Source organism: Microcaecilia unicolor, chromosome 2 (genome assembly GCF_901765095.1).
Source record: "Microcaecilia unicolor chromosome 2, aMicUni1.1, whole genome shotgun sequence".
Lineage (NCBI taxonomy): Eukaryota > Metazoa > Chordata > Amphibia > Gymnophiona > Siphonopidae > Microcaecilia > Microcaecilia unicolor.
The window spans coordinates 166,642,409-166,669,929 of NC_044032.1; the positions used below are offsets into that span (position 1 = coordinate 166,642,409).

Here is a 27,521-nt window from a genome sequence, read left to right on the forward strand (position 1 = left end):
CCCCCCCCCGCCCTTCCTGTCCCAACCTCCTTCTCTGAATTTACGTTTTTTCTTGTTTTTCAAAAGGCGGTGGCAGTGATTCCCTTAGGCTTCCCTGTTGCTGGTCCAGGCCCTTTCTCTTTACTGTGGCCCACCTCCAAGGAAACAGTTTCATCAGAGAGGCAGGCCACAGTAGAGAGAAGGGGCTGGGACCAATGTAGGGCAGCCTATAAGAATAGCTGCTGCCGCCACCTTTTGAAAAATAAGAAGTAAATTCGGGGAAGGGAGGACATGTCAGACCATGGCTGGAGGGGGGGGGGGGTGACAGCAGAGGGGCCAGGGCGGCAGCTCATTCTTCTCCTCAGGCGGCAGATTGTCTTGGGCCACCCCTGGGATATGGGGTTGGGTCAGAGCACACACCAAGATTGCAAAATATCAGCAGAAGCACAGTAGAGCACGCAAACATACTCTCTGAGTCCTAAAGACAAAATGGAGTACACTTGAGAACTAATTATAGTGCCTGCAGAGATCAACACTGTCGTTAGGCATCATCACGTTCTGTGACATTCGCGGAACCTGAATTTTGTGCTGATTTGATTTGTTATTTGGCACCAATGAAATATGTCAGAGCCTAAGTGCTAGCAGTTATTCCTAATGTCATGTTAGCTGTGACCCCAGTACAAGATACCACTAGTGTGACTTGAGCCCACCACCCTGAATAATGTCAACTGTTCTAATCACTAGTACCTCATCTACTATGTAGTCTGCAGTCTCAGTCATCTGTACAGATCTATTAGGAGGGCAGCATGTTCAGGTCAGAGGGTGAGATTGTTATTTCCATATATATTTGTAATGCTCTGGAAATAAGATAGTATGTGGAGGGGGAGTGATGTAATATAGTAATATCATGCCCCACTGTGAAGAACAAGATATTATCATGAGACATCTGTTACCTGCCTACATCTCAAACTCCCTCTCCCTCTCACCTTTTGTCTCCATACAGCAGGGACGTAGCCAGACTTTGGCGGGAGGGGGGTCCAGAGCCCGAGGTGAGGGGGCACATTGTACCCCCCACGGCGCCACCAACCTCCCCGCCACTTTCGACACCCCCCGGCACCGCCCCCCCCCTCGGTGCCGCCACCCCTCCCCCTCTCCTTTTGGCACCGGTCTCAGGTGCGTTGTTGATCTGGAAGGATTCTGTTTCTGTGAGTCCTCCTGACATCTTGCACGGACTCACACAGAAACAGAATCCTTCCAGATCAGCAATGTGCCAGAGACCGGCGCTGAAGAGGACTTCAGCTGGTGGGGGTTTGGGACCCCCGCCAGCAAAGGTACCTGATGGCAGCGGCGGGAGGGGGGATTGAAAGGGTCGGCGGCGGGGGGGGGGGCCAGGGCCAAATCTGTGTGGGCCCATGCCCCCGTGGTCCTGCGTAGCTACGCCCCTGCCATACAGACAGAAGACTTCAGTATGGCAAACATTACTACAGATAGTTATGTTAAAGTTCTCTAAAGTGAAGTAGAAGTCAACCTCTGAAGTGGAGAAACAAGATCCGCTCAGAGAGCAGCTCCCACAAAGCATCAATGTATGCTCAGCTTACATTTTCCCCCACCTGCCACGCCTATGAAACAAAGTGCAAAGTACCTGTAATAGAAATTGTAAACCACGTTGCCTCAGAGATCACTTGTGGTATATCAAGTGTTGAAAATAAAAATAAATAAATAAATAAATAAGCAGTCTGAGTTTCCCAAAACACACATTTCTCCATTGGATGCATCTGTGCGCCACAGAATAAGCTTTTGATCCCTCATGGCCTCAATGTCTCAATCTAGCCAGATAACTTGGGTGAGATGTGTATATTGATTAACTGCTACAGCGGAGCTTGATAACTTGGTAGCATCGAAGGCTGTTGTGCTAACCATTAGACTGTGCTACCCGGCTATTCTCCAGCCTTTTCATTGAGGAGACTCCGGGGTATATGTCAGGCCTTATAGACCTACCAACCAGGAATTCTACTAGATTATCACGTACGTTCCTAAATCTCCACTACCCTAGCTGCAAAAGACTAAAATATAAATCAACATATGCATCCAGTTTCTCCTATATAAGCACGCAAATATGGAATGAATTACCAAAATCTATAAAAACAACACATGACATAAATAATTTCTGAAAATTACTGAAAACCAATCTATTCAATAAGGCATACCACAAAGATCCATCCTAACTACCAGTAACAAAATTTACACCAGAATTACACAGATCGTAACTCTTTATTCCTGATTGTTCAAGCTAATCTATCACGATTGAAGTTTAATCCAATACCTTTTATTACTTATTATGAAAATGAATTTTCTTTATCTGACTATCTAATCCACTCTGTTACCTCCATTTTACTATGTATTTCTCTTTTCCGGAATTAGTGATCACCATTATGGAACAATGTAAGCCACATTTAGCCTGCAAATAGGTGGGAAAATGTGGGATACAAAATGCTACAAATAAATAAATAATGTCAGTACAGCTGTGACCAGGAAGCTCCCCTAAATGGACAGAAGCATCCAGCTATTCAGTTCAACCTAAACAAATGTCTGTGTTTGATTGTTGTGACCAAGTGAAAGGCATGGTTTGCATAAGAGGAAATATATCACAACAACATCTCTGAAAACATTCTTCTTCAACAAGGCCTACAATTGAGAACATATAGCCTCACTAAGTCACCTCACCAACCCACTCAATTATGAATGCCCACCTTCTATAACTACCCTAAATCACTCTCCTCCCTCTTCTCACTTCCCTTCCTTGATCGCTACACATTACTAACTGTATCTGATATCATGAAATGACAATGTTAACAAATCTATGTAAGCCACGTTGAGCCTGCAAATATGTGGGGAATGTGGGATACAAATGCAATAAATAAATAAACAAACAAACAACAGGTAACTCCAAAGAAAATGTATCCTGTTCAACAGTAGGACAAAGTCATAGGCACTATATATAGAATAATGCCTAGTGCTGGGATCCGCGTCCTCCTGTTAGGCATAGCAATTTACACCAGGTTTCAGCAGGTGTAACTTCTTGTGCCTAATTTAGGCGTGGTTCTGCCAAAGTACCTCATGAAAGACTCCAGTGGAAATTGGAGAGTCATGGGATAGGAGGTAGTGTTCTATTCTGGATTAAAAACTGGTTAAAAGATAGAAAACAGACAGTAGGGTTAAATGGTCAGTATTCTCAATAGAGAAGGGTAGATAGTGGTTTACCCAGGGGTCTGTGCTGGGAATGCTACTTTTTAACATATCTATAGATGGTCTTGAGATGGGAGTAACTAGTGAGGTAATTAAATTTGCTGACGACACAAAGTTATTCAAAGTTGTTAAATCGCAAAGAGGATTGTGAAAAATTACAAGAGGACCATACAAGACTGGGAGACTGAGCATCCAAATGGTGGATGACGTTTAATGTGAGCATGTGCAAAGTGATGCATGTGGGAAAGAGGAACCCAAACTATCTACATAATGCAAGGTTCCACATTAGGAGTCACCAAGGGATCCATGTGTCATCGTTGATGATACACTGAAACCCTCTAATCAATGTGCGGCGGCAGCTAAGAAAGCAAATAGAACGTTAGGTATTATTAGGAAAGGAATGGAAAACAAAAATGAGGACGTTATAATGCCTTTGTATCGCTCCATGGTGTGACCGCACCTCGAATATTGTGTGCAGTTCTGGTCACCGGATCTCAAAAAATATATAGTGGAATTAGAAAAGGTACAGAAAAGGGCAACGAAAATAATAAAGGGGTTGGGATGACTTCCCTATGAGGAAAGGCTAAAGCGGCTAGGGCTCTTCAGCTTGGAGAAAAGACAGCTGAGGAGAGATATGATAGAAGTCTATAAAATGGGTGAAGTAGAATGGGTAGGCATGAATCGCTTGTTTACTCTTTCCAAAAATGCTAAGACTATGGGGCACGCAATGAAGCTGCAAATTAGTACATTTAAAATGAATCAGAGAAAATATTTCTCATTCGTCGTGTGATTAAACTCTGGAATTCTTTGCCAGAGAATGTGGTAAAAGCAGTTAGCTTAGCAAGGTATAAAAAAGGTTTGGATAGCTTCCTAAAAGAAAAGTCCATAAGACATTATTAGAATGGACTTGGGGAAAATCCACTGCTTATTTCTCAGATATAACAACAAAGAATAAATAATGGCTAAACTTAGTCCAACAAAAATTTGTAAAAAACACACAACAAAAACTGGACAAAGTTCACGTATTGCAATAGGACCATAAACGGCTAGGGAGGTTATCTCATAACGTCAGAAGTATCCGTGTGTGCCAACTGTTGTTCTGGCTCACCGGTCTGTATGTATTTGTAATCATTGAACACCTCCAGCCAACCAATGGTACCCGCGTGTACTCATATGTGAAAAAGATTGCCTATATATTGTTCATTAATTTCAGGAAAAAGGCACAACAATGTCCGTGGGTACCATTGTTCAAAAATTCAAAAATTAAACATTATTGCAATTAATAAGCAAGTAATGCACAAAATCAACTTAAGTAAATGAGCAAGTAATGCACAAAATCAACTTAGCTTGTAAGCTCCCAGCGCTGTCTAATAACTTCAATGGCTGGAGCTCATCGGGTTTCAGTTTAAGTTAGTGAAACCTCTTTAGGCAACTCCGGTAATCTGATAAGCCCGACAGGACCCTGTTTCGCGGTCTCTTGCTTTGTCAAGGGCATATAGGTAGCAGCCTGAATTGTTGTCGGTATATCGCGATTTACCGACAACAATTCAGGCTGCTACCTATATGCCCTTGACAAAGCAAGAGACCGCGAAACAGGGTCCTGTCGGGCTTATCAGATTACCGGAGTTGCCTAAAGAGGTTTCACTAACTTAAACTGAAACCCGATGAGCTCCAGCCATTGAAGTTATTAGACAGCGCTGGGAGCTTACAAGCTAAGTTGATTTTGTGCATTACTTGCTCATTTACTTAAGTTGATTTTGTGCATTACTTGCTTATTAATTGCAATAATGTTTAATTTTTGAATTTTTGAACAATGGTACCCACGGACATTGTTGTGCCTTTTTCCTGAAATTAATGAACAATATATAGGCAATCTTTTTCACATATGAGTACACGCGGGTACCATTGGTTGGCTGGAGGTGTTCAATGATTACAAATACATACAGACCGGTGAGCCAGAACAACAGTTGGCACACACGGATACTTCTGACGTTATGAGATAACCTCCCTAGCCGTTTATGGTCCTATTGCAATACGTGAACTTTGTCCAGTTTTTGTTGTGTATTTCTCAGATAAGCAGCATAAAATGTACTGTTTTAGGATCTTGCCAGGTACTTGTGACCTGGATTGGCCTCTGTTGGAAAGATGATGCTGGGCTTGATGAACCTTTGTTCTGTCTCAGTATGGCAATAATTATGTACTTATGTACTTATAAATCTCTAGCGCAGCTTTGTAAAAGGAGCCCATAGAATGTGGGGATTAGTCCAGAAATGTCATGCAAAGAGCACTTTTATTAATGTTAGATTATATTACAAATGTTTTCTGTCTAAATGTCGAGATTCATGAATCCATCAAGTTGTGATATTCTATGACTCAACTGTAAATAATACATCTAATGTATTTGTAACTTCAGAAATAATCTGTGCCAATTTCCCAGCGGTGAACATTTCCAGGGCTCGTTCAGATTATGCCTCGTCAATAATTTTTTATTTAATTTGGTAACAAAAGAAAGGCATAATTCCATTTTGTCTTTAAAAGCTTGTTATTTCTATATTGAAGTTTTAGAATTTCACAATAATTAACTCATTATCTTTCCTAGTGTGTCATTTATTTTCATTTTTTATGCCTTCTCTGGCTGATTTGTTTTGACTAAATTTCATTATTTTCTTTATTCAACATTTTATATGAAAATTATGCAAATAGATTCCCTGATCTTTCTTGATGGATGATATGATTTTTCAATAAACTTATACTTCTAAGGTGGTGTAGTCAGAGAATGCTGACACTCTACCAGATGAGCCCTTCACAAAATTGAGAATTTATGTTATTAATCCCAATGCCTTTGAAAACTTAACATTTGTAGTTATGTACCAGTTAAAGATGTAAGGGCTTTTTAAAGAAAGTGTATTAAGGGGTCCCTTTACAAAGGCGTGCCAGCAGTTTTAGGGCATGCTAATCAGCGTGCACTAAATGCTAGCGACGCCCATAGAAATATATGGACAACTCTAAAGTTTAGCGCATGCTTATTTTTTAGCATGCGCTAAAAACACTAGCATGCATTTGTAAAAGGACCCCTAAGTTTTTGCACCTTCCACAAATTTTAGTTATTTATTTATTGCATTTATATCCCACATTTTCCCACCTCTTTGCAGGCTCAATGTGGTTTACAATACATCCTGGATAGTGGAAATGAGAAGAGATTAAACATTTGGTGTTACAGAAGGATTTGGGTTGCATGGTAATGGAATACATAAAAGTAAAAAACAGAAGGCATTAATTTACATTCATGGTATAAGTGGGAGTTTCACATGACTTGGTCTTTGTGATAAGTCTTGTCGAAGAGATGGGTCTTTAGCAGTTTCCGGAAGTTGGTCAGTTCATAGACCGCTTTCAGGTTACATGGTAATGCGTTCCAGAGCTCTGCGCTCATATAAGAAAAGGTTGATGTGTGCATTAATTTGTACTTTAGACCTTTACAGTTGGGGAAATGAAGATTAAGGAATGTGTGAGAAGATTTTTTAGCATTCCTGGATGGTAGGTCTATCAAGTCTGACATATAGGCTGGGGCATCGCCATGGATGATTTTATGTACTAGGGTACATACTTTGAACGTGATGCGTTCTTTGAGTGGGAGCCAGTGTAACTTCTCTAGTAGGGGTTTTGCACTCTCGTATTTTGATTTGCCAAATATGAGTCTGGCTGCCGTGTTCTGGGCTTTTTGGAGTTTTTTGAGTATTTGTTCTTTGCAGCCAGCGTAGAGTGAGTTGCAGTAATCTAGATGTCTGAGGACTAAAGATTGTACCAGATTATGGAAGACGGTCCTCGGGAAGAATGGTCTTACTCTTATTAATTTCCACATTGATTGGAGCATCTTTTTGGTTGTGTTTTTCACGTGATTCTCAAGTGTTAGGTGCCGATCAATGGTAACACCAAGAATTTTCAAGGTCTCCAAGACAGGTAGGTTTAATTTTGGTGTGTTGATGGTGGTGAATTTGCTCGTATTGTATTGAGAAAAATTGAGAGAAATTAACACCAAGATCAGCAGGCAGTAGGTGCAAAGCATGTGCAGTAAATGAAGGGGACATGCCCAGCATCTGCCCCAAGTTTATTGCACAGGGCAGACTTGTACTTCATGGAACCACATTAGATGCAAAGACATGTTGTACCATAAGTCAACCACAATGGGGAGGAGAAGTCATTTTGCATGAAGACGGTAGCAGAGAGTGACCGCTGCCACCTAGTTCTTCTGGAATAATACTGCAGATCTTCGGGTCGGTCCCAGGGGATCAAAGGTAGGAGATAAGATAGGGCATTGAGAGGTGTGGGGTTTTCTGTTGGGGGGTCAGGATTTTGTATCAGGAGGACAGAGTTGTTGTGTCAGGGAAGGGTTGCTGTGTCAGGGAATGTGGAGTTAGTTGTACTGTTGTAGGTGGATCAGATTGGGAGGGGGTTCCAATTGGGGGGGGGGGAGGAAAAAAATTGAACCTCAGGGGGATTGAGAGGAGGGAATGGCTATCAGGGAGTTGTGCTGCCATTGTAGTTCACAAGTCTGCAACCGTGCTACTGGAAAGCTGGTAGCGCAACTACCCTTAGCGCCTCCTCTTGAGATGGTGCTAAGCGCAGCTACACTATTGGCAGTCAGGACAGATAGTGTGCAATACAGACTTGTGCACTAGCTGTCACAGTGGACCACACCTCTAACCCAACCAAGACAAGCCACAGCTCCCGCCTCTACTGACGTTAATTAATTAGCATGGGATTTTTATCAAGTTCACTGTTCTAATGTGTGATATATGTTAGCACAGGTCTGCAGTAATGTCTACCACATGGTAAAACCCACACTAGCTGCTTAACGCAACTTAGTAAAAGACCCCCCCCCCACCCTTAGAGGGGCATAATCAAACGCGAACGCCCATCTCCATGGGCGTCTATATCCGAGAACGGGTATGTGAAGGGGCGGGACAAACTGTATTTTCGAAAAAAATGGGCGTCCATCTTTTTTCCGATAATACGGTTTGTGCCCAGCAAATGCATTGGATTTGTGCGGATTTGAGCAGGGCGGTTTCGTTTTTCAGCGATAATGGAAACCGAAGGCGCCCAGCTCAAAAATGACCAAATCCAAGGCATTGGTTCGTGGGAGGGGCCAGGATTCGTAGTGCACTGGTCCTCCTCACATGCCAGGACACCAACCGGGCACCCTAGGGGGCACTTGTAACAATTTAAAATAAACAGTTAACTACTTCTGAAGTCCATATCTCCCTTCCTTTTGGTGCTGAGCCCCCCAAATCCCCCCAAAACCCAATGCCCACAACTCTACACCATTACCATAGCCCTTATGGCTGAAGGGGGGCACCTAGATGTGGGTACAGTGGGTTTTGGGGGCGGTTTGGAGCACTCCCATTTACCACCACAAGTGTGACAGGTGGGGGGGGGGCTGGGTTCACCTGGGTGAAGTCCACTGCACCCACTAACAACTGCTCCAGGGACCTGCATACTGCTGTGATGGAGCTAGGTATGACATTTGAGGCTGGCATACAGGCTGGAAAAAAAGTTGTTTTTTTTATGGGTGGGAGGGGGTTAGTGACCACTGGGGGAGTCAGGGGTGGTCATCCCCGATTCCCTCCGGTGGTCATCTGGTCATTTAGGGCACTTTTTTGGGACTTGTTCGTGAAAAAAAAGGGTCCAAAAAAGTGACCCAAATTTGCGCTAAAAATGCCTTTCTTTTTTTGATTATAGGCCGAGGACGCCCATCTCTCCTCGGCCAATAAACACGCCCCAGTCCCGCCTTCACCACGCCTCCGACATGCCCCTGTCAACTTTGGCTGTTTCCATGACAGATTGCAGTTGAAGACGCCCAAAATCGGCTTTCGATTATACCGATTTGGATGCCCACAGGAGAAAGACGCCCATCTCCCGATTTGGGTCGAAATATGGGCGTCTTTCTCTTTCGAAAATAAGCTGGTTAGTGACATATATGTTTGTAATAGTAGTGATCATGAGATGTCTTAATAGAGAACTATTTTACTGTAGGGTTAACTGGGTAAGTATTTATAAATGAATAAGGGGGTAATTATTAATGTGCAGTAAAATCAGGCCTTTACCACACCTTGATTTACCATATGAGGGACTAACCCACAGTATATAAATAGCAAGCAATGCTATTTTACCATTCTGGGAGTATCAGGTTTTAAATCTTCTAAAGTTCAAGCCTTTTATCCTTATATGGTAGCTTAACCCCTACTGGGAGTACCACAAGACTACTGCTAGGGGTCAATGGCGCCACTTTGAACCCAACGCTGGCAAGGACAGGAATAACTGGGGATTGCTTCTGCCCAACCTCATAAGATCCCAGGGATGAAAAATAAGACCATTATAATGCCTCTGGATTGCTCCATGGTGCAACCTCACCTTGAGTATTGTAGTCAGTTGTGGACGGCATATCTCAAAAAAGATATAACGGAATTAGAAAAGGTTCAAAGAAGAGCAGAGTGACCAAAATGATAAAGGGGATGGAACTCCTCCCATACGAGGAAAGGTTAAAGAGGTTAGGGCTTTTAGCTTGGAAAAGAGATGGCTGAGGGGGGAGATAATTGAGGTCTACAAAATCCTGAATGGTGCGGAACGAGTAGAAGTGAATCGATTTTTCACTCTTTCAAAAAGTACAAAGATGAGGACACTCAATGAAATTACATGGAAATACTTTTAAAACAAATAGGAGGAAATATATTTTCACTCAAAGAATAATTAAGCTCTGGAACTCGCTGCCAGAAGATGTAGTAACAGTGGTTAGCATATCTGGATTTTAAAAAGGTTTAGATAAGTTCCTGGAGGAAAAGTCCATAGTCTGTTATTGTGATGAACATGGGGGAAGCCACTGCTTGCCCCGGGATAGGTAGCAAGGAATGTTGCTACTAATTGGGGGGTAACAAGTGGCAGCTCAATGTGACTTTGGCCAGTCCCTTTAGGAAACGCTTGGGGTCATCGAGCTGCAGCTTTCCAGCCAGATTCTTTCCAGCCAGAATCTTTTGGTGTTCACAGGGGCGTAGCCAGCCTTCCGTGGGGGAGGGGTCCAGAGCCCGGGGGGAGGGGGCACATTTTAGCCCTCCCCCCGGCGCCGCCCCCCCCCCCACCGCCGACATTGCTGCCCCCCCTCCCGCCGCGAACCCGCCGCCGCTGCAGCCTACCTTTACTTTTGCTGGCGGGGGATCCCACTCCCCGCCAGCCGACGTCTTCTCAGTCCTTCCTGCTCTTCAATTTGTTGGCTGACGTCCTGCACGTACAATTACGTGCAGGACGTCAGCAAACAAATTGAAGAGCAGGAAGGACTGAGAAGACGTCGGCTGGCGGGGAGTGGGATCCCCCGCCAGCAAAAGTAAAGGTAGGCAGCGGCGGGGGCGGGTTCGCCGGGAGGGGGGTCCTGGGGTGAATCTGCGGGGGCCCCGGCCCCCTCAGGCCCCACATAGCTACGCCACTGGTTCACCATAAGCTGTGCTATAGCATTTATAGCCTACTCTTCTACTTATGGGGTACTACAAGGATTCATTTTAGCACCAACTCTATTTAACTTGTTCATGGCACCATTGACTACACTGATTCAGGTCATTAGACTTAACAATATTTATGAATATGGATGCCATTCAAATATTCAGTGTTCTAGAACCATCACAACCTGCTTCAAAGAGAACGTTAGCTACCAATTTTGTCAAGAATTCCCTATAAGATTTTAACAATAATGCATAAAGGGCTACATTCAGTAAATGACGCCTATAAAATCGGCACCAAAAAAACCCGCTTAAGCGGTATTCTATAAGCTGCGCCTAAATTTCAGTATGGTTTATAGAATCACGCTTAAGTATTATGGCCACGAGTAAATTTAAGCACCATCATTTACACCAGTGAAAATGTGGTGCAAATGCCTGGGCAGAGCACCTTTATTCTGTAATTATGCACATAACTCAAAACCACTCCCCCATTCTGTCCCAAAACTCCTGTGAGCATTTCCTTTCCACACCCCCTTTTTCGGGCCACGCAGAAATTTGAGGCACAGATTCTGTGCCTAACTTTATTTGTAAGCACCCAATTACATCTAATTAATGCCAATAGTTGCTTGTTAAAAAGCCAATTACTGGAATTAATTGGCTCGTTATTCAATTAACTTGTGCTCGCAAATCAGGACCATGCCTAAATTTGTGCACACAATTTTTGGCAACCTTTATAGAATCAGGGGGAAAGACATAACTCTGGCCTAATGATGTATTTGTCTCATTGCTACAGTGACGTAGCCACAGGTGGGCCTGGGTGGGCCGGGGCCCACCCACTTAGGGCTCAGGCCCACCCAACATTAGCACACATTTAGTGGTAGCCGGTGGGGATCCCAAGCTCCACCAGCTGAAGACTTCCCCCCTGATGGTAACGAAAAATGCTACTGTCCACAATACCGGCACCTGCACATGCTCAGCTTTCAGTGCATGCCTGCTACAGACTGCCAAGGTGGAAAGGAGCATTTTTTCACCAGCTGAGATAATTTTTTTTGGTGGAGGTGGGGTGAAGGGAACACTTGGTGCCCACCCACTTCTTGCCTAAGCCCACCCAAAATCTGTTGTCTGGCTACGCCTCTGCATTGTTAATTCCTTATGCAACTGTATGCTCCCTATGCTTATCTTAACAAAACTTCCTTGTCATTCCTTTCCTTCATCAAATATGTTTTGACACCATTTACTTTACTATCTTTAGTGTAATTTAAAGTAGCCTTAAAGACCTGGCTCTTTATGTTAGCTTTTGGCTCCATCTATGTGGGTGTCTTGGCATACTTTATAGAATAAGCCTAAATTTCCATATGGTTTGTAGAATACAGCGAGCGTCCATCTGTGTGACTAAATTTAGTAGTGGGCAGTTAACTGCCAAAGCCTAAATTAGGCGCGGACCAGGAATATTGTATAACAGTGCGCAAAATATTAGAAATGCCCATGACCTGCCAATTTCACGCCCATGGCCACACCCCCTTTTCAACTTTGTGAGAATTTACATGCATCACGTCACAGAATACGCTTAGACAGTTCTGTGTGTAAATTCTAATTAATGCCAATGACAATAATTGCTTTTAAGTAGCAATTATTGGTGCATGCAAATCCATAAGTTAAGTCATGCTATATAGAATCCTGGGGTTTGTGCCTAACTTTGGGAGTGAACATTTACGCCTGCCAAAGGGTAATGTAAATACACCCAACTAATGGCAGTGAGGTACACAAATGCAGGTCTTCTGTAATATTGTGCCTAATTTCTGGGAATGCTCCTGCCCCTCCTATGGCCATGCTGCCTTTGGAGTTGCGCGTTATGAAATTTTTCTTCACTCAATGTGTAATTCAACTCTGGAATTCGTTGCCAGAGAATGTGGTAAAGGTGGTTAGCTTAGCGGAGTTTAAAAAAGGTTTGGTCGGCTTCCTAACGGAAAAGTCCATAGACCGTTATTAAACGTAGTTGGGGGAAAATCCACTATTTCTAGGGATAAGCAGTATAAAATGTTTTGTACATTTTTGGGATCTTGCCGGGTATTTGTGACCTGGAATTGCCACTGTTTGAAACAGGATGCTGGGCTTGATGGACCTTTGGTCTTTCCCAGTATGGCAATACTTATGTAGACACAGTTGTTATAGAATGGTGCATACAGTAAGGGAAGGGAAATGGGACTTGATATATTGCCTTTCTGTGGTATTTTGCAACTACATTCAAAGTGGTTTACATATATACAGGTACTTATTTTGTACCTGAGGCAATGGAGGGTTAAGTGACTTGCCCACAGTCACAAAGAGCTGCAATGGGAATCGAACCCAGTTCCCCAGGATCCAAGTCCACTGCACTAATGACTAGGCTACTCCTCTACTGGCTAAATAAACTTGGAAACTCAATAGTGTGCACTCTTGAGCAATAGTGTATACTATTTGAGCAAAAGAGTGCACTATTGTGTAACAGTTTGTACGGTTGATGATATTGCTCCTGAAATGAAAAAAAAAATCCAAATAAAATAAAACATCCTGTAACCAAACAGGAAACTAGATAAAATGAAGATTTTTGGCCTTCACACATTTAGCAGTCACATCATCACATGCTTGAGCACTGAGTCAGATTTCCTCCATGGCAGAATATACTACTGCTGCTTGGGCAACTAGGACATCTCATCTGCCAGTCTTTGTTTATCTAACCTATTCAGAAGCAGACTGTGTTGTTGGTACAGAAGATATCAAAGTACAGTTTTGGAAAAATGCTTTTTCATGATACAAAGAACGATTGAAATGTTTATGCGTTATCCATTTAGGACTAGATTCTATATAAGGCACCTGATAAATCAGCACTAAAATATTTCTGCCTAGGCATATTCTGTAAACCGCACCTAGATTTAGGAGCGGTTTACAGAATACGCCTAGCTGGTTTGTAGAATACACCTAGCGGCCATGTCTGTGCCTAACTCTAGGCACTTCCATTTATGCCAAATAAAACTTGGTACCTAAGTTAGCTGTGGAGCAGGTGTATTCTATAGCCATATGCATAGATTTTAGGAATGCCCACAGTCCACCCATTCCATGCCCATGGCCACACCCCCTTTTTGGCAGCACACACCAGAATTTATGTGCACCACTTTACAGAATACGCCTAGCAAGTTGTGCTTGTAAATTCATATTAATGCCAACTAGTATCAATAATTGCTTGTTAAATGGCAATTATAGGTGCTGATTGGCTTGTTAAGTAATTAAATTGTGTGCGCAAATCCAGAATATGACCAGATTTGCGAGTGCAATTTTGGTCATGCTATCTAGAATCTGGGGGTTAGGGGGTAACTTTATAACTATGGGTACACATAAAGGACTATTCTCTATATCACTCCTAAAAAAAAGGCGGCACCGCAATGAAATTTGCCTAAGCTTATTCTATAAAGTACATCTTAATTTAGGCATACTTTATAAATAAGCCTAAATTTCTCCATGCGACTAAATTTAGTTGTGAGCAATTATGGCAAGTAAAACTTTGTGTAAACCCCAGTGCCTAAATTATGCATAAACTCGGTGTATTCTATAACAATGCGCTTAGATTTTAGCAATGCCCATAACCCGCACATTCCACACCCATGGCCATACCCACTTTTCACTTAAGCGACTTAGAATTTGCGCTCATCATGTTAAGGAATACGCTTAGACAGTTCTGCATGAAAATTCTATTTAACGCCAATTAGTGCTGATTGCACATTGTTATGGAATACATTTCGAATTCCACCTGGAAACATCAGCGCGCTATATAGAATCCCAGGGGAAATTTACAAATATCATTTTCTTGTGGAACTTAGCCAAATATTCAAAGCAATAATATGTACATACTTTCACTTTGAGAATTACACCAGGAAAACTGCATTTATATGTGCTGTTTAGCATGCACATATTTGCAGGGTTAATTTTATATATATATATATATATATATATATATATATATATATATATATATATATATATATATATATATATATATATATATATATATACACTTTATTAATTACAAATTATACAAAGATAACAATCTTTGAAAGATACGCCAATATTGAATGGCATCTCATCAAATAAGAAAAAACATATAATAACAAGCAATCATAAACATATTGGTTTTAAACAGTCCACTATATCAGAGAAAATCCAGTTTATACCAAAGGAAGTTGGTTTTAGAAGAATCAAAAACAAAGAAAAAGAACAGGAGGTTGCCCCTTCAATTAAATTAACCTGCTTCATATCTATCAGTCAGTCTTTCTTGCTACCTTGCATATTTAGAAAGATACGTAGTTGTTCAGGTTCATAGAAAACATATCTATTATCTTTATAAAACAGTAAACACTTGCATGGAAATCTCAGTTGGAAAGAAGCATTTATCTCCATAGATTCTTGTGCAGGGTTAATTTCTGAGCATACACCTGCATTTTTAAAAGTATGCATAGGTAAGTAGAAACCCCCTCCCTAGGAACTGCTCTCCTCAGTCCATGTAAACTTGCATGTATCTGGACTGTATCCCTTGAATTCTATAAAAAGCGCTAAAAATTGCATGCACAAATTCAGCTGTACGCCCAATTTGCACACACAATGCATATGAATAATGAGCCAGTTAGCACTGACAACTAGCTTGTTAACAAGCAATTATTGGTGCTAATTAGATTTAATTAAAATGTACACGTATAAATTTAGATGCCGGATACGTACCTATAAAGTTTACAAACAAGCCCAGAAATGGAGTATAGAAATGGGAGGGTCATCGGCAGATCAGGGGCATTCTTAGAATTTATGTGCGTAATTATAGAATAAGGGGATCCCCGACTAGTTTAGACGTGAGGATTTGCATCACGTTTCAGTTGGTGCAAATGGCTGCACTTAAAGTTAGGTACGATTCCTGGGCATAAGCACTATTCTATAAACCAAGCCTAACTTTAAGCGCGATTTATAGAACAGCGTTTTTTGCGCCAATTTTTTAGGTGCCATTCATAGAATCTAGCTCTATGTGCGTAAATTTCTACAGGCCCTTTTTCATGGGTAAAGCATTGTTTTACCCTCCTATCCAGTGCTGCAGTGGTAGTTTATTTACAGACTCTCAGTATGTATTAATGAGGGTGAAAATGTAATAGTGATCAGGAGATAATGGATATGTTGGACATCATGATGCAGATATCCAAAAGGCCAGAACTGGTGCCTGCTTCTTCAATTGGCACTTTTTTTTTTAACATTGCAGTACTGTAGAAAATATGTCTGCAGCTCTTCAAATGCTTTAACAGATCCATATTGATCTGTTTCTGTTATGACAATAAAATATGTGTAGTCCTACTGCTTCAAGGAAACTAGCCTCAGGGCAAGATATCACATGCTGCCATGACGGGGGCCTGGGATACTTATCCGCTTGGCATCTATCAATTTGGTGTGCTCTCTTGGATCTTTATTTCTCAAAGGTTCTGGAAATAAAAGTGAAGAGATAAGAAGGAAAGTTAAGGACAAAACTTAGAAGCAGGCATGAAAAGGGAAGAGCTGTTAGAATAGATAGCTTTAGCTAAACTACCTGCCCTGAAATGTTTCACATAAAAACAGAAGAATGCCCTGCAGTGTACAATATTTAACATGTCCATCAACAACAGAAATATTTCCCAAGCACTCAAAAATCATCAGATTTAACATTTCTGGATATCAAAATATTTTTAGCTCTCTTTGTAGTTTTTGCTCACCAGTAATTGTCGTCTCCTGTATCAGAAAAGAGAACCTGAAGCTGATTTATCCCTATTTAGAGCCGTGATTTATTTATAATTTAAGTTTATAAAATCACACGTCCATTCGGAGGCTTCAGATGAGTGTGATACTATGTAAAACAATGAATATAATCAACAGTTTACGTATAGCAATACTAAATACACATCAAACTAATATGGAAACATAATAATGCAAATTGAACTTACAAATACCATAAAAATAAAATATAAAGTCTAGAATAAAAGAGAACAAGGCATCTGCTGTTCTAAAACAAAAGCAGAAAATAGTGTGCCACCATAATTCTGGCAAATCCTTGACTTAGCTAAAAGCTGTTAAAAATAACCAGTACTCATCAAACATATAAATGGCGAGTGACCGACTCACTCGCAAATGCGCAGTAGAGACTTCCTTCTCTGTCCCGCCCCCGCGTCAATACGTGATGACGGGGGGAGGGGCGGGACAGAGAGGGAAACTGCGCCGCCGAGGTTGCTGCCGCCACCCCTCCACCCAGCCCGGGCCCTCTCTTCCCTTCTGAACTTACACATCCATTCGCCGAACGCAGCAACGCACATCAGCTGAGCTGCACTGAGCCCTTCCTTCTTTGCCTGTGGCCCCGCCCTCCTGTGACATAACGTCAGCGAGGGCGGGACACACACAGGCAGAGAAGGAAGGGGCAGCTCAGCTGATGTGCGTTGCTGCGTTCGGCAAATGGATGTGTAAGTTCAAAAGTAAAGAGAGGGCCCGGGCCAGGTGGAGGGGTGGCAGCGGCGGCGACTTCGAGGGGGGGAAGCGGTGGTGACTTCGCGGGGGGGAGGGGAGCGGTGGTGACCGCGGGGGTAGGAAAACCTCAATACCAGCCCGTTTTTACGGGCTCAACGGCTAGTCTAACAAAAAATAAGGGGTCCTTTTACTAAAAATGGCCTGCGGTAGTATAGATGCATGTTTTGGGCACACGCAGAATCATTTTTCAGTGCACCTGCAAAAAATGCCTTTTAAACATTTTTGCCAAAATAGACGTGCAGCAAAACAAAAATTACCGCGTGTCCATTTTGGGTCTGAGACCTTACTGCCAGCCATTGACCTAGCGGTAAAGTCTCATGACCTACACACGCCAAATGCCACTTGGCGCACGTAGCTGATGCTCACCAGAAAATAAATACGTTTGGGCATGCGTAGCAGATGCGCACCAAAAATGAATTACCATAAGGGCCACGTGGTAGCTGTGCGGTAACTCCATTTTGGTGCGCGTTAAGTGCACCTAGACGCTTATGCGGTATAGTAAAAGGACCCCTAAATGATCTTTTATGTCTTATAAGTACATAAGTAATGACACACTGGGAAAAGACCTGTCAGGTTCTCAGGTTCAGAGCCCGCGGGGCCGGGCTCTGGAGCAAACGTGAGCCCTTGGGCTGCAAAACCCACCAACCAACACTGGGCAAGCACACCGGCAGGGACTGCAGGCACTGCCCAGCGAACCGGAACACATGGACTGGAATCCCCCGGACTGGAGGACACAGGACTGGAACACACACCGGACCGGAACACACTGGACTGGAGCACACTGGACTGGTCCGTACAGCTTCACCTGCACTTAGCTACTAAGCCCCCCAGAAGTTGAGCTCCTGGGTTCGAGTAGCCGGCAGGACTTACTGGATACCGGATGACACAGGGACCAGGACTGGAAACAGAAGTGCTCCTAACCCTAAACTGATCTACGTGCTCCCAAGCCCTAAACCAGCAGGAGTGTTCCTAACAGTAAACTGACAAAAAGGACTTCCTAAGCCCTATACTAAACAGGAGCTCCTAAGCCCTGCTCAAGAAAGGGACTTCCTAAGCCCTCAACTAACAGAGCAGGGAACTAAACACAAAGCTAACACAGGTGCTACTAAGCACCAAGCTACAAGCAGAGCTTTACACTAATAAGCTAAACACAGAACTAACCAGCTACCTAAGCACTGCTCTAGCAAGCTAGATACAACTAACAAGGTGCTTCCTAAGCATTACTCTGGCAAGCAACCAGAAGAGCTCCTAGCACTAAAAGGGGAGACAGGGGAGCCACAAGGAAAAAGCAGGGAAGCTAACACATAAGCCAAAAGTGATTCTAAATCACCAAACACCAACAGCAAAGACTGCAATGCTCCTAATAGCACAAACACCAGAAGTATTTCTAACAGCAAACTCTGCAGTGTTCCTAACAACACCAAACCCTGAAGTACTTCTATCAGCAACAGAGCTTCCAAAGCCCTACACATAGCAATGCTTCCAAAACCAAGAGGGAAAAGCAGGAAAGCTAAACACACAAACACCAGTGCACACTGCACTAACACTAACCTGGACCTTAGCAAAAGCAAGCAGGGAAACTAGACACAAAGAGGCAGATGCAGGAACCAAACGTAAAAAAATCTAAATCGTTAAAGCACTTACCGATTTCAAAAAAACGAAGAATGCACCAAGAAACCCCACCTGCAAACTCCGATTCGTAATTCAAAAGTCGGATGCATGACAGTTTCGTAGCGGAGCAGAAAACGCATGCGCTGTTGCAAATTCGTAAACCACACGGTATCGACGTGGGTAATATGCGACCCATCTTGACGTCATTAACATGCGTCCGCAGCGTGCATCCACAGCGTGTAGGAATCGCGTCGCTGCAGCTTAGGCAATCACCGGGCTACTGCCCTGCTTCGTTTTTCTTCTCGCTTTTCTCCTTCCTTTGTGCAACGTTGTATTTTTTAAAACAAAGGTGGGTAAGACGTCTGATGTTGTAAACCATGATTCCACTGCATTTGCCGTTAATAAATTATTTTTCCCTTTTGTAAGGTGTGTGCCACATGTGGTTTCATCTTTTTTGTTTTCCCAAAAATCGTTATAGGTAAGAGGCACACATGAATTTATGAAATGCATTGATTGCGATTTGCTGCTATTTGTTGTTTAACGTCTACATTTTATTCTTTTCAAGGTGTGTTCTGCGTTGTTCCACCGTTAATTCGTTCATATACAGAGTGTGCATAGGTAGGTATGGCCTTACAAACAGCCTATGAATGTGGTACAATTAGAGTTTTCTGCTAGTTGTCTGTTCAGGTCTACATTTTTTTCTGTTCATGAAGCAATGCAGGATAATGTGTCGTGGCGTGAGGAGGATGAGGAGACAATTGAGGGCCCTAATGTCAATGGCAAGCGTAAGCGTGCTCCAAAATTTGTGGAGGAAGAGCTTGAAGTATTGATTCGCGGTGTATGTGACGAATTTGGACAACTCTTTAAAAAGTCCCGGTTGACGCTTGGACAGAAGAACAGGATATGGGGGAGGATTGTGGACGAGGTGAATGCTCTTGGTGTGCAGAAACGCACTTTAGAGCAGTGCAAGCACCGTTGGCAGGACTTCAGGGGTATGGTGAAAGTCAAGGCTCGGAACAAGTGGAACCATGGAAAGGGGACAGGTGGTGGCCCTCCATGTGCCGTGCAGATGACTCCCCTGGAGGAGGCAGTGTTGGCCACCCTTGGTCGTGAACAGGTGGTTGGACTATGCACTGGTGACGACACGTCGGAAAATACAATTGATGGTATGGAACTTGAATATTTTACTGTTGCGCTTAAGTCATGGTGTGTTTGGGTATGAACCCTCTTTGTGATGGTGGTTTTGAATGTACCTTGTATTTGTATTCGTTTGTAGGTGAACATCTAGAACATTCAAGATTATCTGAGGACACAGAAGGTGGTGAGTACTGATGATTTTCTGTGGGCTGCTGTAGGGGACATAACTACATGATTATTGTCATGATCCTTCGAGCATGGCAACCACATTTACAAGCGTGTGTTCTTTGACATGTATAACAGCCTGGATGAGAAGCCTGCCCCCCTCTGCCCCTTCCAGTACTACCTGTGATGTTCTGCAAAGTACAAGTCACTCCAACTCTTCCCCTTCCTGGTGTAGCAGTGATGCAGTTCCACGTAAGTATTGTATCGCAGTTTCTATTGTGTTCTACGTTTTGTAGGACCACTGTTCGCTGGTTTTTTTGTTTACGGCAGCAGTCGCTTATAGTGTACACGGCCACCTAAAGCATTTTTTGCATACCTCTATCATATCTTCTCTCAGCAACACCATGTGCCACTGAGCCTCCGGTCCCAGGATGTTCAACATGGTTAGCAGGGTGTGCAACACCATGTGTTTACAACAAAGATTTAACGTCGGCGTTGACTGTGTGTCTTACATGTTCCGTGTAATGGTTTTTTCCTTTGTATTTGTTAGGTGTACTGTTGATGACCTCTACAGTGGGAGTAGAGGATGGGGAGGATTCTGAAACTGTGACACTAGACCTCGTTGGTGTCCCAACCACCCCCCCCATCCTCTTCTATTGAATCGCCCATGGGCCCTCCTTGTCCGACCCCGGCGGAGGAATGGCAGGCACGACGCAAGTTGTGGGGCAGGCAGGGCAAGTGGAATGAGGGTATAAACGTACTGCTTGAAAAAGTGGCAGAACGTGTTCGTCATTCCACAACTGCCATTTGTGCACAAATGCAGAATGCGGAGGATAAAACAAACGCCTTATTGGACCAGAACAACGCTCTTTTGCGCGAACTGTGCAATCTTACCAGAGCGTATTCCCAGCAGAAACGGCAGATGTTTATGGATCTCCAACAGGAGATCAGGGGGATGCAGCGTGCTGTACTGCGCGATGACTCCGCCTGGGGTTATCGCACTGCAAATGGTATATTTTCTTTCATTTTTCCATGCATATATGTTATCCACAAACACATATTATATATCCCCTCTGTTCTAAAGTGTTCGTCTAATGTGTGTGTTCTTTTCCAAAAAAATTTAACAGCCTGGAGTCCATTGCAGCATCGGACGACCAACGGTGCAGTTGCAAGTAAGTATAGTATCCTAATAACTTGTTTTGTACTCACTTCTTTGTTAAACGATCCAGATGTATGTACTGTAGCCTACTGTGTTTTTTTTTTTCCAGGCTTCGAGACAGGTGTACCTCCCACGCTCCCTTCATTGTCTCCCATCGGCCATCGTGTTTATTCTTTTTCTCAGCCTCCTATAGGTAATGTCTGTGGCCTCTTCTTTTCCGCACAGGATTTTAATGCCCTTTGTAAATTCCTTGTTTTTACTGTTTGGCACACTGTGCATACCGTTACCCCCCCTTTTTTTTGTTGTTTGGTGCAGGGTCTGCAGGCCAAAACGTGGTCGCAAGGGCCTCCCTTTCTGAGTAAGTATCTCGGGTTATTGAGTGGCCCGTCGACCTGTCTCTATTCTAGACAGGCTTATTTACATTTTCCTGCTTCCTTTTTCATCTAATTGCAGGCAGGATCGCTGTAACCCACAGCCGGGAGCACAGAACAACATAACACCCTCCAGTGCGCACCCTGTGTGGCAGCCTGTTTCTCAATAGTAAGTATGGGTGCGAGACATACAAACAAAAATTTTGTTTGATCATTTATTCACCTTTATTTTTCAATAATTGTCACGGTAGCCTCCAACCTTCGTAAACTTGGTACACAGTTTGCAACATATGAAGTTTTATTTTATGTTGTTTCATTGCAGCAATAGAGCACCAGAACACGGCGATGACGACAGAACAACAGAATACCCGCATGTACCCCGGCTTTGTAACAGCCAGTCATTGGATAGTAAGTTTCATTTGTTACCAGCAGACTGAAACCAGTGGGGCTGTGGGAGGGGAGTGCGAGCCCTTTTTTTTTGGAGCCTGAAAAGAGGTTTTCCAATTGTGGTTACATAACAGGTGATATTTTTGTGAAATGCATTGATAGTTTTTATTGACATTTGTGCACTGTTGTTTTGTCGCCATGTGAAAGGGTTGTCTGAAATGTTTGTTAACAGGTATATTTAAAACTTTGAAACGGTTTTGTATCATTTCCTTCCCCCCCCCCCCCCCCCACAACAAAACAGTAAAATGCACATTGTAATTGGTTTTTTGTTGTTTTGAAGGTGCTGTGGAACATCGGAACATGGTGCGACGGAGCTAGAAACACATCTCGCTATGCTGTCTTTTCCAGCTTATGAATGCATCACGTCTACCTACCTTTGAATATTGAATGCAGCACGAATTTGGAACAGATATCAAACATTTCCTTTTTTTTTCTCCTGTTTAATTAATAAAAGTATTTGTTCTGAACTGTTTCGATGTTCTTTTATAAGTTTATATGAGGATGTAGGTTGTGCCATAGGTAATAACTTTCACTTGAGAACGGACGGCACAGGCTGAAACCAAGAAATGGAAGTCATATGAATAAGCTACCACTGACAAATAGCGATTTGCTAATCATAGTATTGCTGCAATGTTACCCATAGCATTTTCTGTTGACACCAGCTAATGACACACCGTTCATATGCAAGTTCTGTGCTGACATGTTCCCCATTCCAGGAGGGATAGAGGATTTTGGTCTGTATGTTCTTAACTGACAGACACAGGCTATGTGGGACTTGTTGTCCAATGATTACATCCGTAGAAATCACTGCTAGGACTTGCCTATATCCCTCCTTGACCAGTAATATGACAGACAGGTCATACAAGTGGTACTAGGCTACTAAGGATGGCGAGGTTCAGAAAAAAAATCATGGATAACCTTCCGGCGCACAGCATTTCCCTTGCTTGAATCCATTCCTCTGTCCGAGGAGGCTATGTCCACTTCTGGAGGGACAACAATGTCGATGTCAAGGTGATGCTTCAGTGCGATGTTATGAAGCATGCAGCATACAAGCACTATGTCAGCGACCTTTTCAGGGAAGTATTGCAGGGAGCCACCAGAGATGTGCAAGCAGCGAAACCTGCTCTTCAATACCCCAAACGTGCGCTCTATTGTACATCTTGTTGCAATGTGTGCCTCGTTGTAATGCTTCTCTGCATCAGACCAGGGCACTGCAAGCGGGGTCAGTAGCCATGTTTTCGACCCATATCCAGCATCCCCTGCAGGAACACAACAGTTCATTACTGTGAGCACATAATATTAAAGGGTCGCAAAATATCCGTATTGAACTTTTCATGTCCTAAGTCACAGCCACCTGTGTGCAAACCTCCGCCTTGTTAGATCTGCATGTTTGGCCAGAGTTTTGCACAAATGTGCTGATTAACTCCTCTCCCCCCCTAACACACATTTACCTATAAGTAGCCCGTTGGTATAGTGACCTTTTCCGCCTTTCACCAGGAAGCAGTGTGCTCTTTGCGGGACTAAAGACGGAAGTGGTCACTAGCCCACCAGGGCACTATAAAGAAATGGCAGCTTGGAATTTCCATGTGTGTTGTTCTATACAGCAATGTTAAGTAGTAGTATTAGTTGTAGTATCACCCACACCAGTAAAGCAAATGTAAGCAACTCACCAAGAAGCAATCCGTTTTGAATCTGCCCCTCTGCAAACTTCCTTCCCAGTGCACTGTTAGACAAGATGTAAGAGTCATGGCAGCTCCCTGGAAAACGTGTAACAACATCACGGATCCTAAGGTTTGCATCACAAACCACTTGCACATTCAACGAGTGGCCCATCTTGCGGTTTCGATACTGCATTTCTCGATCCGCAGGCGGGGTCAAGGCAACATGTGTGTAGTCTATAGCTCCTAGGACATTGGGTAACCGCGCAATCTTGTAGAAGTCCTGCTTGACCCTCCTCTGTTCTTCTTCCCCCGTGGGAAATGCTATGTGCTGGCGAACACATTTTTTCAGTGCGTGCAGGACCTGAAACACAGTGCAAATTTTTGGATTGGTTATCCATGTTTTATACAGTGCAGTTTTGAGAAGGGGGGTTGCACGACGATGGAGGAGGGGTGGGATGAGGATAGGGTGTAGCGAAATGCGTAGTATTACCTGCGAAAGATGTCTTGAAACAGTTGCCTTGTCCACGCCGCTGTTACCCCCTAACACATGCTGGAATGTCCCTGTGGCTAAGAACTGCAGAACAGTAAGCAGCTTTGCAAGGCCAGGCACTGCGTGAGATCTATGTGTGGTTGGGTCAATATCATCTCTAATTTCATGGTACAGTTGATATATAGCTGTTCTGGTCAAGCCGTAGTCATCCACGATTTTTCTGTCTGACATGTGTTCCAGAACCAGCCGTTGACGAAACACACGTGGGCGGGGGAGCCGGCGTGGGCGAACGTGGACAGGGTGTTGTACAATGGTTTCTGTTACCTCCTGTTCCTGCATGTGGTCATAATCCATGGCAGGGAAAAAGTCCAACTGTGCAAGGAAAAACCCACCATCCATGACTTCTTTTTGCAATTGGCGAGCAGGGGAAACACGAGGACCAACGCTTCTCTGTAGCGCGCAGAATGTACGTCATATTTAAGCGCCAAACGAGCAGCCAATCAGGAAAGACCATAATCGTGTGAAATCGAAGACGATTCGCTTCTCTGTGTCACGTGCAACAGAAACGCGATAGAACACTCAGCAATGCGGCGCTCCATGGTGGCGCATAAAATAAACGTCACATATTGTCGCTCGTGTACGGCCCAACCTTTGAAAGCCTTTATTTCTAACCTTAAACAAGAAAAATATATATATATATATATTTTTTTTTTTTATGTGCGACTTTACTTAGAAACTTTTAAAATATATTTTTGTAGTGCAACTTTTTTTGATAACATTATTATTTTTTCATATATTCAACTTTGAGCAAAGTACAAAAAACAAGAAGTAGGATTATTTGTGGGAGGGCAATATATGGATGGTGGTGAACAAATTAAATGCGGGTCACATGGGAGGAAAGGGGGAGGAGAAGATCTCAAGGGCGCTGTACGCTGGAGGACAGGTACTGGATTACTTCGGCAAGGTCCGCCAGTGCCTGTCCTCCCATGCGCAGGGTCTGGGCCATGTCCTGGAGCTCATCTGGGGGAAGGTTAATTAGGGGGAGAGGCATATGGGGAGATGTGGCGCGGTCTTCGAGGATGGGAGAAAAAGTGGAGGTGGATCGGTCACGGGTAGGAGCTGGAGGTATGGTACAGGTACCACGGTCAACAGTAGGGATGGGGGGGATAGGGGAGGTGGAGCAGCAGAGGGTGGGAGCAGGGGACATGGGCGAGACACTGCGGTGGACAGTTATGGGTGCAGGGGGGGGAGAGATGGCGAATCTTCACTGTCTTCTTCTTCTACAGTGAGGTCCATTGTGCCACCTGTCAGAAAAGACAAAAGAACGACTGTCAGAACGGTTCACCACGAACAGCTTCTAAATGCACACACACCGTGATACGCAATAACAATAACATGAATTATTAGTACCGATTGTATTACAACACCAGACGCACACAGCGCGAAACATCACATACAAACAGATAGCCCTTGTACACACAGTGAGGGGAGTAATGGGTGACAATGGAGGAAGGGACAAGGGGGACAAGGGGATGGCACTTGGGGCAAGGAGTAGAATTTTAAAACTCACCATACACAGGTATTTGCTCCACCTGGAACCTCTCCAGAACGGGGGTGACTTGCCCAGGCGAGGTGGAGGCAGCAGCATGGTGTGAAATGGTGAGGGAAGTCTGAGGGAGAGCGAAGGAGGGGGTAGCAGGAGGGAAGATTGGAATTTGCGGGGGGGGGGGGGGAGGGAGGAAGGGGAACCAGGAGGAGTGGTGAGACCGTGTGGCTGGGAGGGTGAGGCAGGAGGGCTAAAGTGTGCTGGGGGTGGAGAAGAGGAACGGTGCGAAGGGCCATATGTTGGAGCAGGGAGACGCAGAATGGTCTTCCGTGATCTCTTGGGGGGGGGGAGACGAGACGAGGGGCCGGGACGGACAAGGGCATAAGGTAAGAGGTGGGGACCAGGGGTAGGAGCAGAAGGGCGGGAAGGTACAACACCAGCCAGGGACCCCTCGCCGGCACCATCATCATCATCATCATCGTCGTCGTCATGACACGATTTCTCGACATCATGATCGTCATCGTCACCCTCCTCCTCCTCCTCCTCCTCCTCCTCCTCCTCCTCTTTCTCTGACACTTCTGTTGAGACAAATATGGATGATGTAAGTTTTGTGATAACACCCCGACTCATCAAATGTCATGGAGCAGACTCACGTGAAACGTTAAAATACCTGGGCTGTTATCGAGGTTGGCCCTGACCTCATGGAGCCATCCTGGGTGGTCCTTCCGTAGTGCCCTCGCCCGTTTTTTAAGTTCCTCCACCTGTCAGATGTAGACAAACACAATGGAAAAGCAATGATGCATGTTTCACATACATGTGTAGTCAATTATTATTTATTATTATTATTTATTATTTATTTTATGCATTTGTACCCCACTTACAGATCTTGGGAACGAACTGCCCTGGTCCATCCTCATGATGTCCCTCCTTTTGCCTGCACGAGGGAAAAGGCGTTTCTCGTTGACTGTAAACAGTTGTGCAAGCCACAGGACATCGAGGTCCAAGAAATTAGGTTTTCTCCCTCTTGCAGCCATAATGACGCCTATATAGCATGGCAATACGCACGCACTATATTGACGTGGTTATTACACGTTTTCATAAAGCTTTATTTAAAAAAAAAATTGCTCCCATACTTTTGGTACATATGTTATGCAAAGGGCTTTCGACCAATCACAGCGCTTTTAGCTGTGCTAATGCGCTGGGATTGGCTCACAGTTTGTTTGCTTATTCACTCTACGATTTTTCCTGGCACAGAGCGGTCCTAACGAGAGGTCCGGACCTCTCATTACATTTCCTGCCTTTTTCCTGCGTACAGGCAATCGGAAAAGGTTGGTGCATCTCGTTTCAATGGGGTTTTCACACTAATTGCTCATCTCCATTCCGTTTTCGTTAGCTGCTGGCTTCCTCGGTAAAAGCCCTTTGATGCATGCAACGGATCAAATTTTCCTCGTTGGAGGGTCATTAAAGGCTCATTAAGCTTTAGTGCATCTGCCTCAAAGTCAGAAGTACACACTGCACCACCCTACCTAAAGCAAACACCACCGTTGCCAAGGCTCTGAAGGAAAGAACCCACTTCCTTATCAAGGCCCTCCCAGATGATGTCACTCTCCCTAGACCTAGGCAAAAGCACACTGACCCAGAGAGGCCCAACCCACACCAATGCAACCCTG

At 43.9% G+C, this 27,521-nt stretch overlaps 1 protein-coding gene across 1 annotated transcript; it reads right to left on the reverse strand.

Moving 5' to 3' along the window:
• Nucleotides 1-23,033: 23,033 nt before the first annotated feature.
• LOC115461895 (putative nuclease HARBI1) lies at nucleotides 23,034-26,885 on the reverse strand. The gene is made up of 5 exons (XM_030191952.1): nucleotides 26,733-26,885; nucleotides 26,505-26,612; nucleotides 24,306-24,677; nucleotides 23,825-24,176; nucleotides 23,034-23,413 (listed from the first exon to the last, which is right to left on the reverse strand). Exons 1-5 carry the CDS (start codon nucleotides 26,883-26,885, stop codon nucleotides 23,034-23,036), a joined length of 1,365 nt encoding a protein of 454 aa, XP_030047812.1.
• Nucleotides 26,886-27,521: the final 636 nt, after the last annotated feature.

Coding starts and splice junctions, on each gene's coding strand:
- LOC115461895 (XM_030191952.1), bottom strand. CDS start 26,885: ATGGCTGCAAGAGGGAGAAAACCTAATTTCTTGGACCTCGATGTCCTG. Junction 26,613..26,732: donor GCAGTTCGTTCCCAAGATCT/GTAAGTGGGGTA, acceptor TACATCTGACAG/GTGGAGGAACTTAAAAAACG. Junction 24,678..26,504: donor CAGGTATTTTAACGTTTCAC/GTGAGTCTGCTC, acceptor TTCCTTGCACAG/TTGGACTTTTTCCCTGCCAT.